Genomic DNA, 17892 nt, shown 5'->3' with positions numbered 1-17892 from the left:
CCTGGGGTAGGGCTGGCTTTCCCCAAAGAACTGGCCCTACAGAGAGTCTTTGCCACATAAGGCCTTGTGTGAGGCCCCAGGCACCAGTTGACGGCCGTGTCTTCCCCACGACAGATGGTCAAGACTTCAATTTCAGCAAGTGATCGGCTGTTGAGGGGGCGGGCGGGGGACTCTGCCAGCACGCCGAGTGACAGGCCAGCTTAGGGTAACGGGGATCCGGTGTATGCCCGGCATAGCTTTTGTGCTAACGATGAGCTGCTGACAGGCACCATGCCCCGGCTCATCTTTGAGGCAGAAGATCCCCTGCTCCCTTGATTCTGTTTCTCCCTGGCATAGCCAGTGTCCTGTTTGCCTGTCTTTCAAAATCCATTTTGGCACCAAATGGACCCCCTCATGGTGGCTAGCAGTTGTCTGACTTGAAGATGCCAGAGAGTGTGCTGACAGCTCCTTCTAACACAACCTGAATCTGGCTGTCGGGTCTGGGCTCAAATGGCTTAAACACACACAGGCGGCCAATATTATCAACCCTGGGGAAGCAGACAGGGGGGCCCACTGGAGAAAGAATGGCAATGACGTCTTTCTCCGTGTTATTCATGTTATCAATGTTGCTGCCATTGTGGAAATGATAATACTAATAATTACCCTTAGGAGTATGATGACTCTTATTTTCTCTTATTAATACAATTGCTGTTACAGGGTAATTGCTATCAGTGGTACAACTAGTATTCATATCATGACTATATGACTTCTATTATTCCTAAACCTGCAATAGCCTGGTGGTTAAGAGCATAGTCTATGGAGCTATGATGTCTGAATTTGAATTCTGGATTCAGATTTACTAACCTTTGGGCAAGTTTCACTTTTCTGAATCCCAGTTTCCTCATCTATAAATGGGATTAGTAGCAGAGGTTACTTTGGAGGATTAAATGGGAAAATGTACTTGAAGTTCTTAGCACCGAACTGAGCACAAGGCAAGCACCCAATACATGGAAGCTACTCTTGTTAGTGATACCTCCATCAGCATACCTACCATGTGTTAGGCACTGTGTATTTTCTGAGCTAATTTTCACAATTGCCTTCTAAGGTTTATAAGTTTATAGATAAGAAGAGTGTGGTGCAGAGAAGCTCGGCTCCTTATCTAAAATCATACAAGGAGTACCTGACAGAGTCAGGATAGGAATCCCATTCTGGGTATAAATAAATATTTATATTTATTTATTTATTCATTTATTTTTGAGCTGGGGTCTCACTCTGTCACCCAGGTTGGAGTGCAGTGGCACCATCATGGCTCACCATAGCCTTCCCCTCCTATGCTCAGGCAATTTCTGCCTCAACTTCCAGAGTAGCTGGGACTACAGGCACACACCACTGTGCCCAGCTAATCTTTTATTTTTTTTTTTTACATTTTTTTTGTAGAGATGAGATTTCACTATGTTGCCCAGGCTGGTCTCGAACTCCTGGGCTCAAGCAATTCTCCCGCCTTGGCCTCTAAAAGTGCTGGGATTATAGGCATGAGCTACTATTCCTGGCTACTTTTTCTTTTTAGTGACAGGGTCTTGCTCTGCCACCCAGGCTCAAGTGCAGTGGTGCGATCATGGCTGTACCCTGGAACTCCTGGTTCAAGTGATCCTCCAATCTCAGCCTTCTGAGTAACTGACTACAAACACATGTCACTACACCCAACTAATTTTTAAAGTAATTTTATTGTAGATATGGATCTCGTTTTGTTATTCAGGCTAGTCGCAAGCTCCTGGCCTCAAGTGATCCTCCTTCCTTGGCCTCCCAAAGTGCTGGGATTATAGGTGGGAGTCACTGTGCCCAGATCACTCTGGGTATTTCTAAAGACTCTAGCTTTTCTACCCACCAACTCTCATCATCATCATCATCAATTTAGTAGTAATTAACCCTCTTTTGGAGTTTGGGATGGCTTTCAGATAAGCCCTTCTAAGTAGCTGTTCTTTTTTTTTTGAGTCGGAGTCTCACTCTGTCACCCCAGCTGGAGTGCAGTGGCATGCTCACGGCCACCGCAGCCTCGACCTGTTGGGCTTAGATGATCCTTCCTCCTAAGCCTTCCAAGTAGCTGTAACTACAGGCATGCACAACCATTCCTGTCTACTTTTTAGATTTATTGTAGAGATGAGGTCTGCCAAGTTGCCCAGGCTGGTATCAAACCTGTGGGCTCAGGCAATCCTCTCACCTCAGCCTCCCAAAGTTCTGGGATTATAGGTGTAAGCCACCGCACCCGGCCAGTAAGTAGCTGTTCTTGAAAAAAGCACCCAGTTTTCACATCTCAGGTACCTTGGATGTAGACTTGAATCCCAGCAATATGGGAGGATCACAGCTACCAACTCCACCACAAGAAATGTTTCTGAAAGCCTTGTGTTATCAGTACGGCCACCCAGCACTTGACTTCTGAGGGCTCAGAGTAATGGGACAGTGCAGAGGCACTTAGGATTTTGACCATGCCCTCAAGCCCCTTTCCTTTCCCAAGTCTACCCTATTGAAACTGGACAGCAGTGGGTGACCAGCTAATTGGACTGTGCCATGACAGTGTTGCTCTTTGTACTGGGGAGGGGGCACTCAGAGTCAAATTTCGTGTCACACAGTTGGGCTGCAGTGGTTCTGTGAACCATGTATCTTGGATGAAAGGTTGATACACTTTGACTTCTGTAGATAGAACCTGGGAGTAGGGGTGGGTGATTATTCAGAGGCCTGCTTATTCATTGATGGGTCAAAGGTTGCTGAAAGAGCCATTTCAGGAGATGTTTGCATTGTTTCTCTTTAAAGAGTTATACCAATGCCATATTCCTGTCTTGGCACATTTTAAGAAACCAGGGAGGAGAAAGGTTCATCTGGAACTTCTCTCAGTTCAGTATTCAGAAATTGGCTGAACTTGGTATATCTTTGTGCAACACCCTTGTTAAAGAGGACCCCAGTGATAGATGATTGAGAGACATTGTGCTCAGAGCTAAATGCAGACCTGAGGCATCATGGGGTCATAGCACTTCATACGTTATGTGTGCTGAAGTGGAGATTTTTCTTCAGTGTAGACTTGAAGTAGAGGAAAGGTAAAGAAAAGAGAATTCTTACAAGAATTTAATTGACCAGCATTAGAATTTATTTTTATATTTTTGGGAAATATTTGGGCTTGAAATCTACAAACACAGCTAGTGCTAAAAGTAAAAGGAATTGTAGAACTTAGGTGTCTTTGAAAATGCTTTGCTTCTTTTTCCCACCCTGAGAAGGTGGAGGGGTTTTAATTGCAGGTGACCAACACGAATGTTCTAATATGACACCTTTAAATAGCTGCTGCTTTTCCATGATGGACTTTACCAACTGTGACGGTTACATAAGAAACAACTCAGAAAGTTATAGAGTGACTGTATAATTTATCACCTATACTAGGACATTTTTGAGAGTTAAAGTGGTACTATTCATACTTACACCAGTACAGCTGGTATAAACTGGGATTTTTCTTGGCAAACTGGGACCTTTGGTCACCTTAGCAAGTAAAACCCATAGCTGTCACTATAGAGCCAATTCAGAAACCAGGGTGGCAGTGAGGCAGGAAAAATCCTTATTCAATCACAAATAGCCCTTGTCTGTAGCAGACGGTCTAAGAAAAACATTCAGGAGATACTTGAGAAATCAAAGGAGTTTAGTTAGTATGTGAATCTTACCTATGTCTCATGGGTTCTACTAATTAAAACACTTTATTTGGTAAGGCTAAGATAAAAAGTGTTTACCAAATCCTTCTATTCATCCAGCATGTGTTTTGCCAGCTCATCATCTGTGAGTTTTAGGGCTTAAATTACATGTTATTGTTGGGGCCCAGGAGTAGTTCTCAGATAATTATATCCAATTGGACCTATCTTACATTATGGTGAATACTTTCCCTCCATATAAGTGAAAATACTTCCTTGGGGGCTTGATTCTTTTGTGAGATCTATCAGCAGTGCGAAGAGTGTTCCCTTCATCAGGAAGGATGGTGGGTGCAGAGCAAAGGCTTAAACCTCAAAGGAAATACTGGCTCTGAATATTTCAGAAAAGGTGCAAAAATAATCAAATATACCACCTAGGAGCAACTTACCACTTTTTTGTCTCCATTGTCGGAACTGAAATGCTAACCATGATCGTTTGTTTCTTCACAGGTTCTTCTTGAAATTTTTCCTCAAATGTAACCAAAATTGCCTAAAGAATGCAGGAAACCCACGTGACATGCGGAGATTCCAGGTATGTCTGTCTTGTCTTTCTTAAATATCAGAAGAGAGTAAAAATGTCTTAGGCAGAAGAAGATACTGAATTGTTTTCCTCAGAGTAGATGAGGCCCATAATTCTCCATGTAGACACAATCTAGAAGCTCTTTTTCCTAAAGAAGAATTGAGACTGCACCACCAGCATTTGCAGATTGAGGCAGTGATGTCCTCTGAGTCCAGTTAGGGCTTCCTGAACGAACTCTCATGCCTAAACCCCCACAGACTAAGTAAAGTACATAGAAATGATGAATTATTTGCCTGAAATCTTATAAGTAAAAAACCAGTAAGTAAAGGTAAAGAGTAAAACTGGTAAAACTTCTGTTTTGAAAGTGTGGTCCCTTCTTCCTTATTTTCTCTCTGCTCACTTCTTCCAATCTTAGAACTTGTTAGCAGTAACTGACTATTATAAATGGACCCGTTAAGAAGTAGTTCGTGTCTAAAACAATATGGGTGACACAGTTCTGTCTCAGAAATGTCTTTGCATAGCACATGTAAATGTTCTCAAGTGTCAATCAGCTCCACTACCTTTTAAAGCATGTCTGGTGCGTGTGCATCTCACAGAATAATTATACATTTACTAAAAGAAGAGGACTCAAAACAAATGTGTTCATTTCTAAGGCACAAAATGGTACCTGGGTTTTAGAAAGATGGTTGAGTCTAGGCATGGTGCTTCTCTAACTTAAAAGTGCTGAGAATTCCCTGGGGATCTTGTTAAAATGCTAATTGAGGTCTGGGGTGGGACTGGAATTCTGCATTTCTAACAAGCTCTCAGGTGATTCCAAAGCCAGGGTCTACACTTTGAGTAGCAAGGTTATAGACCCTAGTGTTGCTCTCTGCCTAATTTTTTAGCTAACTTATTTGCATGGCCGATGTTAGTTTCCCCACCAGAGTAATGACCCATATGTAAGTGCCTGTATGATCTTTCAGGGAAACAGCCCAGTGTTTAAAGTATGCACTTAGGTATATTTGGTCAGCTTATAGTGTAGATTGAAATGTATGCTCTCTGAGAGGCCCTTGAAAAATTTTAGCTGCACATTCATTCTCTGATGGGAGAAAAGGAAGGGATGATCGTGAGCATTGATTGGGGATGTCAATATCCCTTAGTCTCCAAGATGATTTTTTTTTTAAAGAGGTGAGACTTATTAGTCTCACTAAAGAACAAATTCAGTAGAAAGAAGACATCTCTCCTGAGATTCTGAGGAATTTCTATAAAACCATCTTGGCCTTGCCACCTTTTGTCTTGACAGAAATGAATGGGGAGGTTTCTAGTTTCTCAGATTTCTCAGAAAATGTTGCCCCTGGACAGCTTCTGACTCCAAGTTGGGAAACTTGGTGCTCTCATTCCCATACAGGATTTTTTGTGTTGTGTTGGAGTCAGCTTTGCAACAAAGCTGGTGAAATCACACATGCCATGCTACCATGTGTAAGTTGCTAAGAGTCTTGCAACATCAGGTTGGATTTCATTGTAAACTGTTTTGTAGCTTGCTTTGGTCTTGAGATGAACCTTGTATCTCTTTGACCAAGCTTGGGTTTGGAACAAAGCAAAGTCAGGCATGAAGCAATTTATGTCTAATAAACATGTCTAATGCCTTGTGAATACCAGGACCAACTTTGCTGTGCCTCTTAGGGCAGCAGAGTTTGGTGACCTAAAGAGCATATATGTAAAACTTTCAGAAGCTTGCTGTCCTTTGCAGGACCTGCTAGTGAAATGTCTGAAAGCCTTGCTTTATAGAAATATAGCTCTTATACAAGATGGAAACCAATTCAGCTTATTATTTTTGAGAGTGTTTAGAAAGCTTTATTTTTGCAAACAAAGTAGTTATTCTTCATTTAGTAGAAGGGCTACTGAGATAGAGAGGCACAAGTTAAATTTCTGGAAAGTCTTGAAATCTTTCAGAGTCTCAGTTCCCTCAACTGTAAAATGGAGTAAAAATGATGATTTTGCTTATTTACATATGAAAGAAAACATTTTGCATGTATAAGTAATTTGTAAATGGTAAAATATAAATGTAAGCCTTTGGAGAAATCCCTCTGATACACTGAATATGGGTCATTAGTCTAGGCTTGGGTTTTTCAATCTGGGCTTGGGTTTTTCAATTTTAGACTGGATAATCCTTTTGGGGGAAGTAGGGGGGTTTCCTGTGCATTGTGGGATGTTTAGCAGTGTCGCTGGCCTCCACCCTTTACATGTCATGTCCCCCAACCATGACAACCAAAAATGTCTCCAGATATTAACAAATGTCCCCTGGTGGAAGGAGGAAGAGGCAAAATTGCCTCTGATTAAGATTTAGTTCTATGCCTGATGACTTTTGACAAACTCTTCCTGGTGACAGTGGTTCTGTCCCCAAAAGTGCATCCTTTGATTTAGTACATGAGTGACTCAACACAAGGTCCATACTATCCTTCAAATAAATAAATACGATTTATCTGAACCCTGACAATGCTCTTGCCTATGAGTCTCAAATAGGTTCCTAAAATAGATAGATCTTTCTCAATAGGGGCAGCTACCTTGGCCACCACAGAGTCCATTTTTGAAATAGACATGAGCCGGCATTTTGGGAGGCCGAGGTGGGAGGATTGTTGGAGGCCAGGAGTTTGAGACCCAGTCTGGACAACATAGCAAAACCCCGTCTCTTCAAAAAGATTTTTTTAAAAAGCCAGGCGTGGTGTGTATGCCTAAAGTCCCAATTACTCATGAGGCTGAGGTAGGAGAATCACTTGAGCCTAAGAGTTCAAGGCTGCAGTGAGCTATGTTCACACCACTGCACTCCAGCCTGGGCAACAGAGGAAGACCCTGTCTCTAAAAAAATAAAAACAAAAGATGAGTCGCTTCTGTCTCTACCAACAATGACAAATTCTTTATCAGATCTCAGGTTTAACATACTTTGTTCCCATCATCATCCACTCATTACCTCCTGGAAGAGGGCAGAGGGAACTTGCTACAGGATGAACACTCACTCGTTTTATTTTGCATCTTGGTACATTTACACATTTCTTTAATGATCACTTTTACACAGTCAACATTGGGTCTTATGCATGTGGGCACGTGGATATTTGTGCATAATTACCTGAGAGTGTTAAAGCAAAACTTCAAAATATCTTTAATGCAACCTTTTAGTATTTTTCTTCAGTCTTTTTTTTCTTGACAATTTTCTCCCACGTTCTCCACATCATTTTCTGCTGGTGGCCACTCCATCCTCCTAGAGTCCATCTTTTTTCCTTGAATCCCATGACAACAGTCACTCATTCTCACCCCCTCCAAGGGATGCTGTTTGTCTGTTTTCTTGTAAACGGTGGTGTTTCCCAAGTTTCCTTTTGAGATCCAGATCTTTCTTCTTTATAGGCTCTCTTGAGTATCTTCCCCATCTGGCATCTTAATAGCTATCTGTTTGCTGCAAACTCTGGAGTCAGAATCTCTGAGACCTGACACCTAGGTTCAGATTTAGCCACCCACGTGCCTGTTGGGACCTCATTGTTATTCTCTCTCTCTCTCTCTTTCTTTCTTTCTCTTTCTCTCTCTCTCTCTTTCATTCTTTCTTTCTTTTTGACTCCACCTCCAAGCTTTCTAAGTTCCCTGTCTTGGTCCATTCTAAAAGCATTAAGTGCCAGAAAGATAACTGTTTGTATCCACATTCAGTGTGTTCCATATTCATTTGTATAAATGCAGGTGTCCATGTATTAACCTGTAAGTACATTGCATACATATTTTGTGAGAGATATTGCAAAAAGGATTTTTCATGAGTTGTTATATGTGTCTTCATAGTGACCTTGTTAAGAATATACAAATATGGATTAATCCCATTTTACAAATGATACAATAGGCTTAGAGTAGTTTAGCAGTTTACCCAAAGTTGCACATCTACTAAGTGGTGAGGTGGTGATTCAACCCCAGCATTCTGACTCAGATATTTTCTGATGTTTTGGAACAAAAAATAAATTGTCCAGAGACTGTAGGCAGATACTTAGTGAGGCATCTGAGGGTCATAGTGGCTACCCAGGAATACGTTCTGGAATCCCAGGAAAGCCTGAGAGGGGTTTTCAAAAGAGATGTTTGTGCTCATAGAGCCTAAAGATGCCATCTGCGTGAAGCACTTTGGGGCCCACCAAAGTCTTCAAGCGGAGGGTGGAGTTGTGTGGAAGGGGGAGAACAGGAGCATTTTCCAGAGGCAAGTCATGATGTTGGTCAGTTTTTATGCATAGGAACTTTAGAAAAAGAAACTATTATTTGGCAAGCAGCCTGAGCTTCACTTAACCCATGGAGGTTTTGGCCAACTCTCTAGGGTAGGAAAGCCCCTCACCTGGATGGAGCAAGAGTTGAGAGGCCCCAGATGTCCCAGAGCACTCTACTAAGGATCATACTTCAGGTCCCAAATCTTAGGACTGAGCCAAGACAGAGAAGACTCGTCTTCCCTGCAGTCCTCCTGGGTGACAGAGGTGTGTCCTAATGACATTGATGGAAGGTTTCTTATGAACAAGACCTACGATTGTCATATTTTTCTCACAGCACACTAATTGGGAAACTAGTTTCAATATTTTTACGTACCTATTGCCTCCAAGGGGGAGTGAAAGAGTGTCCTTTTGGCATAAAAAAGCCCTGGTCTCCTCTTTACATATCAATGTGGCTTTTACCAGTTATGGTGAAAACCTGTGTCCTGGAACATCTCACTGAAAGCACTGTCTCTTGCTTACTAAGTGGGCTCTTCCAGCAGTCATGGCAGCTGCTTCTCTCTCCTCCCACTTTGTATGCGTGGCGGGCCCGCCTGTTCTTCATACAGCAACGCCAGAGAGCGTCTCCTCTGAACAGCAGTCAGGGGCCTGTGTAGGTGACTGAGGAGGACATAAGAAAGGTTGTTGATCTCTTGACATGGAAAGACATTCTGTCAAGCAAACTCAGCCTCACAGCGGCGGGGCTTCTGCTGTGTAAACAGAGATTGCCTAATTACACAGGTCATGTCAATTAGTGTGACCTTAGTGTTTTCAAGAAATTAATCACTTTCTGCAGAGCTGGGCTGTGTTCATACTTTAAGGCAGTGTGGAATAAACCTTGTAGAAAATCTGGTACAATCTTTTTTTTTTTTTTTTTTAATTTACAATGGATATTTTCTTTTGAAATCCCTAGGCTGTGGTTAGGGTAACAAACTTGCCTAAATACAATAGTGGATACAGGCTTCATTCAAGGCTGGTGGGTTTGGGGAAGGGTGGAGGAAGGAGGAGGGAGAAAGTTTGGGTACGAAAAGATCCAGTAACACAGGGAGAATTTCACTGTGTTTAAATGAGTCTATTTCTTCATCTTGACACTAAAAAGATGCTAATGTCAAAGGACTATGTTAAAATTATGTCACGGGTCTGGTTTTTAACTGACAGGAACCAGACAATTCAAGGTTAAGATTTAAATCCTTATCAATAGCTTTCCTTGTTGGGACTGGCAGAAGGAGGCTAATGAGGGGAGAAACAAGAATCAGGTTAAACTGTCATCAAGGTAGATACCGTAATACCTGGAGACTATGAAGTAAAGTATAAATTTCCAAATTCATCTTGTCTCTTCAACAAAGGTTTTCCATAGGCTGTAAACCTGTGTGTGTGTGTGTGTGTGTGTGTGTGTGTGTGTGTGTTAGGCATATGACTATAGTAACTGTAAATATAAGATAGATTCATTCATTCATGTGTGCATGCAATCAGTAGTATTTATTGAAGTGCCAGGTGGTGAGTCTATCATGATGAATAAGAAAGATGGAGTCTTTGTCATATGGAAACTTGTATTCTGGTTGTGATCTGTTTGTTGGGATAATACTAGCTGCTGTAACAAGTAGACCAAAGAATATATAATGGCTCACATGTAGCAGAAGGTTATTTCTTGCTCACATAATGGTACAGTGGTTCCTGGTTGATGAGCAAATCTTGTCCTTGAAGTGATTTGGAGACCTGGGCTTTTTTTGTTTTATGCTTTCCTCAGTCTCTGGAACCCCACTGTTTTTATCCAGTCAGCTAAAGGGTGAAGGGCACATGAAAGGGGGTCATGGACTTCTCAAAAACCTTGGCTTTAGAAATGGTCCTTGTCAAATTTGCTCACATTCCATGGGCTAGAAGTCAGTCCCATGGCCATATGTGACCACAGAGATGTCTGCAAATGTCTAGTGTGCTGCCCAGGAAGAAGAGAAAATGGATTATGGGGAATAATTGCCATCAACTGCCATAATGAAGATATGTACAAATTAAAACTTTGAAATATTAGAAATTATAATCATTGATGTAAAGAAAATTAAGCAGGATATGATGGGAGAGAAAAACAGTGTAGGGTGGGAGATGAGTATTGGTGACATTCAGGCTGAGTGCTAAAGGATAAGAATAAATCATCCTGGGAAGAGCAAGGAGAGGGTTCTGAGCAGAGGGAAGAGCAAGCATAAAACTCATGTTTATCTGAGGAGGTGAACAATCTTCTTTGGCTTCCTAGTCATTTGAATAGAAGAGATGAGGAGAAACTACCAGGTTACTTATCCCAAATTCCCACCAAAAATACGTTTTTCTTTTAAGAAGGATGACACAGGTTATGACATTAAAGGCAACTCCCTGCATTTTTTACTGAATGCTAGAAATTTTGGAGACTCTTCATTATTTATCCAAAAAGCGTGGTGTCTCTGAATCAAAATGTTATAGGAAGTGACTAGAAATTCTCAAAAGACGTGCTCTACCTCTGCAGTTTCAGCCTGCTTTTAAAGACACTTACACAAAGAAGGAAATATTCTCATCCTTTTTATTTCCTCCTCACCATCCCCCTGCCTTGGATGTGCTTATATTGTTAGATTGTTTTGACAAACAGCACATCTTGCAATTAAATTCTTTACCAACAGAATGCGAGGGGGCCCGAGCTGCGATCACTCTCTTCATACAGAATAATTTCAAGATGTACCATGCTGATTAATTATACTGAAAGCAGCTCTAATGATAGCTTCAGAATGCAGGATTAATTCACATAACATGGTAAATACAAATGGTGGATTTTCAACCTGATATATTAAACCATTATGGCTTATTGGGCAAATATGTATCTTGGCATGAGCCTTATGCTGAGCCTTGGCAGAAAGTATGCATCACTGTGAACTGGATTTGATGAGCAGTGGCTCTGCACTTAAAGGAAGTATATTCCTCCATTAAGTACAGTGGCCTTTGAAGAAAATGCAAAATACATTAAAGGATAGATGTATAAGTGTTTGGTTTGAAAAGTGATTGCCAGTGGATATTGGTTCTGAATATGTCTATAGTTATTGGGACTCACCAAATGGAAGGTATTCTTATATTCTTCCACTTTTTACATTGTAACTTGTCAAGCTCTTGTTATTTGCCAGATGCTGTATTAATTGTTATATTTATTAGTCTTATAGTTCCACCACTTTTTCTCTCATTCTCTTTGTCCTCTTGAGCACATTGGCCTTCCTTGTCTTCTGTCATTTTCTCTTCCCCAAATTTACCAAACTCATTCCTGCCTCAGGATCTTATCACTTGCTGTTTCATCTTCCTGGGAAACTCTTCTGCCACATCACTGAATGGCTGGATTTGTTTTTTTCTTATTCAGATTTTGGTCAAAATGTCATCTCCTCAGGGAAGCCTTCCTTAATCACCCAGTCAAAAATGTCTTCTACCTAGGTATCACTCCCCCAATTTCATTTTTTTCTTAGAACTTGCTTATATTACTTACTCATTGCCTGACCCCCTGTGTCCCTAATAAGAACTGAACTCTTGGTTAGTAAATGCTTTATCTGTTTTGTTCATTGTTGCTTCTTCAGTGCATAGGAGAATGTCTGGCTGAGAATAGGCACACAAAGGCGACAACTTATTCCTATGATAAGTGACTTATCTAAGGTTACAAACTAGTAAGCAAGCGGTAGAGTTGGGGTCAAATTCAGGACTGTCTGACCCTGGAATCTGAGCTGTTGACCAGGATGCCATTTTCTTGCTGATTTCCATGTCCACGTGCCACAGCCCCATGGTTAGGGAGTATGCATGGCAATTCTGTATGAATCGCCACTCACTGCTTAAAATGGCCAATGAGGACACATAAACAGAGGGTATCAGTTAAACACCAATGCCAACCTCAAGAGTCATCAAAGGCATCCTGATCCACAGAGGGAGGAACAAGGTTTAGATCACTTGTGAGCTTTCCATGTTTAGCACGTGTCACAGTTCAGGAGATGTGTCGTGTCCAAAGGTCTGAATTAGTTTAGCACAAGCATCTGAGGATGAAGTGTCTGTTACCTTCCTGTTAAGAGAAGAGCTGGCTTTGCCTTGAGCCTTAGAGTGTGGATGTAATTCAGGTAACCATTACTTTACTACACCAGTTCCACTCTGCTAAATCCTGTAGGTTCACACGTCCTCCATAATTTTTAATGAGTTATTTGGAATCTTTCAACCAGATAGAAACTAGCAATCAGGCACATTTCTGAGAGTATCTCATTTCATATCCGTCAAGGATATTTTAAAGGACAAAGTTAATGAAGACCTAACTGCTGCAGACCATTTTAATGTAAATAATACTTAAACTGTAGTCAGTCACATAGGCACCATAGATTTGTACTGGAAGATACCAGGAGGGTCCAGAGAGGGGAGAGTCCAGAGAGGGGACTTAAGTCAGGACTGTATATTGAGAGGCCAGAGACGGTTGTGTATTAGAACTGGACTGGAAGTCGGAGGTTTCCCTTCAGACTTGCCTCTGCTCTTAATTTGTCCTATGACCTTGAAGTTGTTTTTAACCTCCTGGGCCTCAGTTTTCCAAGTTGTAAAAAGAAGTGTTGGACAAATTTGCATTGCCATAACTACTGAGGACTCCTTTTATCATTTTATCCTGTGAACCTCATGTGATGACATATTTTTTCAATCAAACTGCATTTATTGAGTAAAAATCACACTCTCTACTTTTGAATTCTGCAAAGCCATGTAAAACTGCCAGTTCAGAGCTTCTCATGTGGATGAGATGACCAGAGTTTCCATATGGAGTTGATATGATCCCAGACAAAGGAAAGTTACTGAATGTTTTAGCTTTTATGATTCCCTCTCTGTAGTGTTGTCCCCAGTTACTACATTTGAAAACTCTTAGTTGGAAACCACTTGATTAGTTGATTTCTTGGGTCTCTTGTTACGCTAAAATTTGATGAATTGGTAAAGAAGTGATTCAGGGGACAGGTAGTGTGTCAATGTGGGCTTTATGAGGTTTAGGGTAGAAGTTTGATCAATGCCTTTACACACACACACACACACGGGCATTGACATATATATGAGGGGGGACTCAAAACCGAAATTATCTTTTGGAGGGTGGGACCCTTGTAGTACAGGCCTCCCCTGCTACGTAAGTGTTCTAGGAACTCATCACATTGGCATTAGTGTACCAGCTAGTGTTGTAAGAGGCTGCATTCAGCTTCAGTGAATTATTTTTGGAGATTCTTTCAACATGTTTGCCTATTTTATGATGGATTTTACAAGCGCATCTGCCCACACCATACTGAATGTTCAGCAGTTTTTTACCCAAAACAGCATGATCTTTATGTCCCACCCTCCTATTCTCCCAATCTTATCCTGAGCAACAAATTTTTTTTTTTGTTTCCATGAATGAAAAAAATCCTCAAAGGGAAACTTTTTGCCGATGTGGAAGAAGTGAAACAAAAAACAGCAAAAGCACTAAAAGGCATCAACATCAATGAGTTAAAAAACTGTTTTGTGCAGTGGAAAAAGCATCTCAATAGGTGTAGTGCATCAAACAGAATGTACTTTGAAGGCATCTGACGTTTAAACATGTAAAAATAAATACATAATTTTTTATAAATAAATTCCAGGCTTTTGGGGGGTCCATCCTCTTCTATACATGAACATGGAAATCAGCAAGAAAATGGCATATATATGTGTAATCAGGTACATTTCTGAGAGTATCTCATTTCATATCTGTCAAGGATATTTTAAAGGACAAAGTTAATGAAGACCTAACTGCTGCAGACCATTTTAATGTAAATAATACTTAAACTGTAGTCAGTCACATAGACACCATAGATTAGTACTGGAAGATACCCGAGGGTTCAGAGAGGGGACTTAAATCAGGACTGTGTATTGTATATATCACATACACACACACACACACACACACACACACACTGTATACATATATATATATATATAGTGTATATATTTGATGATTCAGTGATTTAGGAGACAGTTGCATGGGAACATAGGCTTTAGGAGTTGAGGAAAGAAGTTTGATCACTGTATACTTGGGCATAGACATATATACAAGGGGGGACTATGTATATAATATATATATGAGCGAATGAGGGACAGACCTTATTTTGTAGAGAAGTTTTAGGTTTACAGAAGTAGGAGTGGAAAGTACAGAGAGTTCTCACATACCCTCTCAATCCACCTGCCCTCAGTTTCCTTTATTGTTAACAGCTTGCATTAGTGTGATACATTTGTTACAATTGATATGCCAATCTTGATACATTATCAGCTAAAGTCCATAGTTTACACTAGGGTTCATTCTGTGTTGTACATTCCATAGCTTTAGACAAATGCATGATGTCATGTATCCATCATTATGGTATTACGCATAATGGTTTTATTGCTCTAAAAATCTTGGTGCTCCATCTATTCATCCCTCTCTCCTCCCGAACTCCTGGCAACCACTAATCATTTCACTGCTTCCATAGTTTTGCCTTTCCCAGAATGTCATATAATTGGAATCATGTAGTCTCTTCAGATTGCCTTTTTAAAGTTAGTAATATGCATTTAAGATTCTCCATGTCTTTTTGTGGCTTGATAGCTCATTTCTTTTTGTTACTAAATGATATTCCATTGTGTGGGTTACCAGTGGTTTATCCATTCACCCATTAAAGGACATCTTGATTGCTGATGCCTTTTATTTGGTTGAATTTTTTATTGATATAATTTTAGATTCGCATGCAGTCGTAAGAAATAATGCAGAGAGATCCCATGTACCCGTTACCCAGTCTCCTTCAAGAGCAACATCTTGCAAAATTACAGTACAATATTGTGACCAGGATGTGGACACTGATGTAATCAGCTTATCTTATTCAAATGTTCCTAGTTTCAAATGTCCCTCAATGATATGAAGTATTGGGAAAACTAGACTGAACTGATAAGTCGTCTAACTTACAGACTTTTCAAAGCAGTATACTCATTAGTGTGGGTGTATTTTTTGGTTCTGCAAAATTTTATCATGTGTGCAGTTTGTATATTGCTACTACAGTCAGTATAGTGAGCATTTCTGTCACTGCAAGGATTTCTCTGCTTGTCCATTTTTAGTAGCAACACTCACCTTCTCTATGTGCCCAAAATTTACTCTTGAAATGATTGGATTAAGGATATCACCTCAGTGGCCTTATTTTAACATATTCAAGGCCCTAGGTCAAAATATAGTCACATTTGAAAGTACTTTGGATTAGGACTTCAACATGTGAATGAGGAGGCATGATTAAGCCTATAACCTGCAGTAGGTAACCTCTTGGTACTGGCTTTATTCACTCTGCATGATTCTCTGGAGATGAATCCAATGTGTCAACAGTTTGTTCCTTTTTATTGCTTAATCTTATTCCATGAAATGCTGCCCAATGCCTTTCTTGCTAGTACATTGCAAGTACATTTCATGCTCTTCAAGTTAATGCTTTTAAGGCCTTATTATTAAGGGCCCTAAATGAATGCAAAAATAAAACAAGCTAAAACCACAGGTAAGGAAAGCATGGAACAGACCCCTGTTAGCACTCCTCTTCTTTCACTGAGTTACCAAGTATCAGCATTGAAAAACAAGATTTAGAATTTTTAAAGAGTCACTCAAAATGAACTTGCTGAAGTGGCTGTTTTATGGAGAGAGGCCTAACTCCCAAAATATTCTAAATTTAAACATGGAAAATGTATACATGGTCTCATCTTTGTTCCAAGTCTATATTTGTTGGAGAAATGCTTAAAGATACAGATCCCAGCCCTTTGAGATGCTACTTTTGTTAATGTGATCATCCACTCATGATTTAATTTAGCTGCTTGTGTCTTTTTGAAAATCTGCTCATGAAACAGAGGTAATGCTTCATGAATCTTGATGATAAAGTTAGGACATACAAGGTCTCTTGTCTGACATGAAGGGAACACCAACAGCCTGAGAACTCATGGTGAGAAAGTACTACCAACTGATGACAGAACTCCCGAGAAACCCTCAATGATAAGAAATATTGGGAAAACTAGACTGAACTGATAAGTCATCTAACTTACAGACTTTTCAAAGCAGTAAGGTTTCATTTGGTTTCCAGCCTCAAATATCACAGGCTAAGATACACAGATAGGTTCTGGAAAGCAAAATTACATAGACCAATGAACACTGCAGTTCACAAGAGGCCTAAATTTTATGATAATGTGTTGTGAACACAAAGGTCTTTACCGTTGTATGGTTTGATTGAGCACTGGACACGGAAGAGACACTTTCTGCATCTTTTTATTTAACATAATGGTTATGCTGGGTCCTCTATGGTCATCAGGATGATTCACATTATCAGCCCAACACATTTTGTTCTTTTTGTCTAACATCAACAACAAAGTAACAAGTACTATACCAGGGCTACTAATGTTTATTGAGTGCTTGATATGAACTAGGCACCATAGTAGCTACTTAATTAATCTGAGTCTCACAGTACCCTTATGAATTAAGCAGTATTATTATTTCCATTTGAAACTCAGGGACACTGAGGCTTAGAGAAGTTAAGTTAACCATTGCTTAACCAAAGTCACATTAACTAGGAGAACCTGGGAGCCAAGAATCATATATTTTGTTTCTAATTCTTTCAAATTCTAAATAGAAGGAGCTAGCTAGTAAAAATGATAACCCTTACAGATATCTAGATTCCAGAAAGGATATAACAGAACAGATTCTGAATCACTGATATAAGATATGAGATTGTAAACATCCATGTAAAATCTCCAAAGTCCATGGGTAGCCATAAACTTCTTTTCTGTCATTATTCCCTTATACCAAACATTCTTAACAGAAAGCAGGGTCCAGATAGAAGATACCATGGAACATACTGAGTGTTAATCAATATGTCTCTGGATAGTTATATTAAAAGGCAAATCCCCCTAACAGAAATTTGATTCAAATACAATCTGTAAATGTACACAATTCTAAACCCGTACATGTAGGATGATATTTATTTCAGGAGATATACCTTGGGCAACCTAGGAATTAATTGGCACAATTTATTTCAAAACCATTCTAGAGCAGTGCTGTCCAATAGAACATTCTGCAGGGATAGAAATGGTCTCTGTCTGGTACAGTAGCCATTAGTCACTGGTGGCTACTGAGCACTTGAAATGTGGCTATTGAGATTCAGGAAGGGAATTTTAAATTTCACCTAGTTTAAATTTAAATGGCCACACGTCTGGCTACTGTACCGGACAGCGCAGTTGCAGAAAGCAAAGGTGTAATTATAACCAATATCAATAAAATTTGAAATATACCTGTTCCTGATATTCTCATCATCTCTGTCTCTGGACAGGCAGGGGATAAAGAGGGAAAGGGTGGTTGAGTCCAAAGTTAAAATCATTTTCCATGTTTATCTGTCCCAAGTTCAAGCTGTGTTTTATTGACAAAATTTGG

The 17892-nt window shown here is 40.1% G+C and overlaps 1 protein-coding gene across 2 annotated transcripts in view; it reads left to right on the top strand.

The window, feature by feature from the left end:
- LOC103256596 (transcription factor COE1) overlaps nucleotides 1–17892 on the top strand; it is a 410447-nt gene that overhangs the window by 252398 nt on the left and 140157 nt on the right. For both annotated transcript variants that reach the window (XM_021710589.1, XM_008054427.2), the window contains exon 6: nucleotides 4152–4233. In XM_021710589.1, the coding sequence (XP_021566264.1) occupies nucleotides 4152–4233 (82 nt within the window). The remainder of the gene's footprint in view (nucleotides 1–4151; nucleotides 4234–17892) is intronic.

Source organism: Carlito syrichta, unplaced genomic scaffold (genome assembly GCF_000164805.1).
Source record: "Carlito syrichta isolate Samal-C Ts95f unplaced genomic scaffold, Tarsius_syrichta-2.0.1 Scaffold290399, whole genome shotgun sequence".
Classification (NCBI taxonomy): domain Eukaryota; kingdom Metazoa; phylum Chordata; class Mammalia; order Primates; family Tarsiidae; genus Carlito; species Carlito syrichta.
This window is presented reverse-complemented; position numbering and strand designations above follow the sequence as displayed.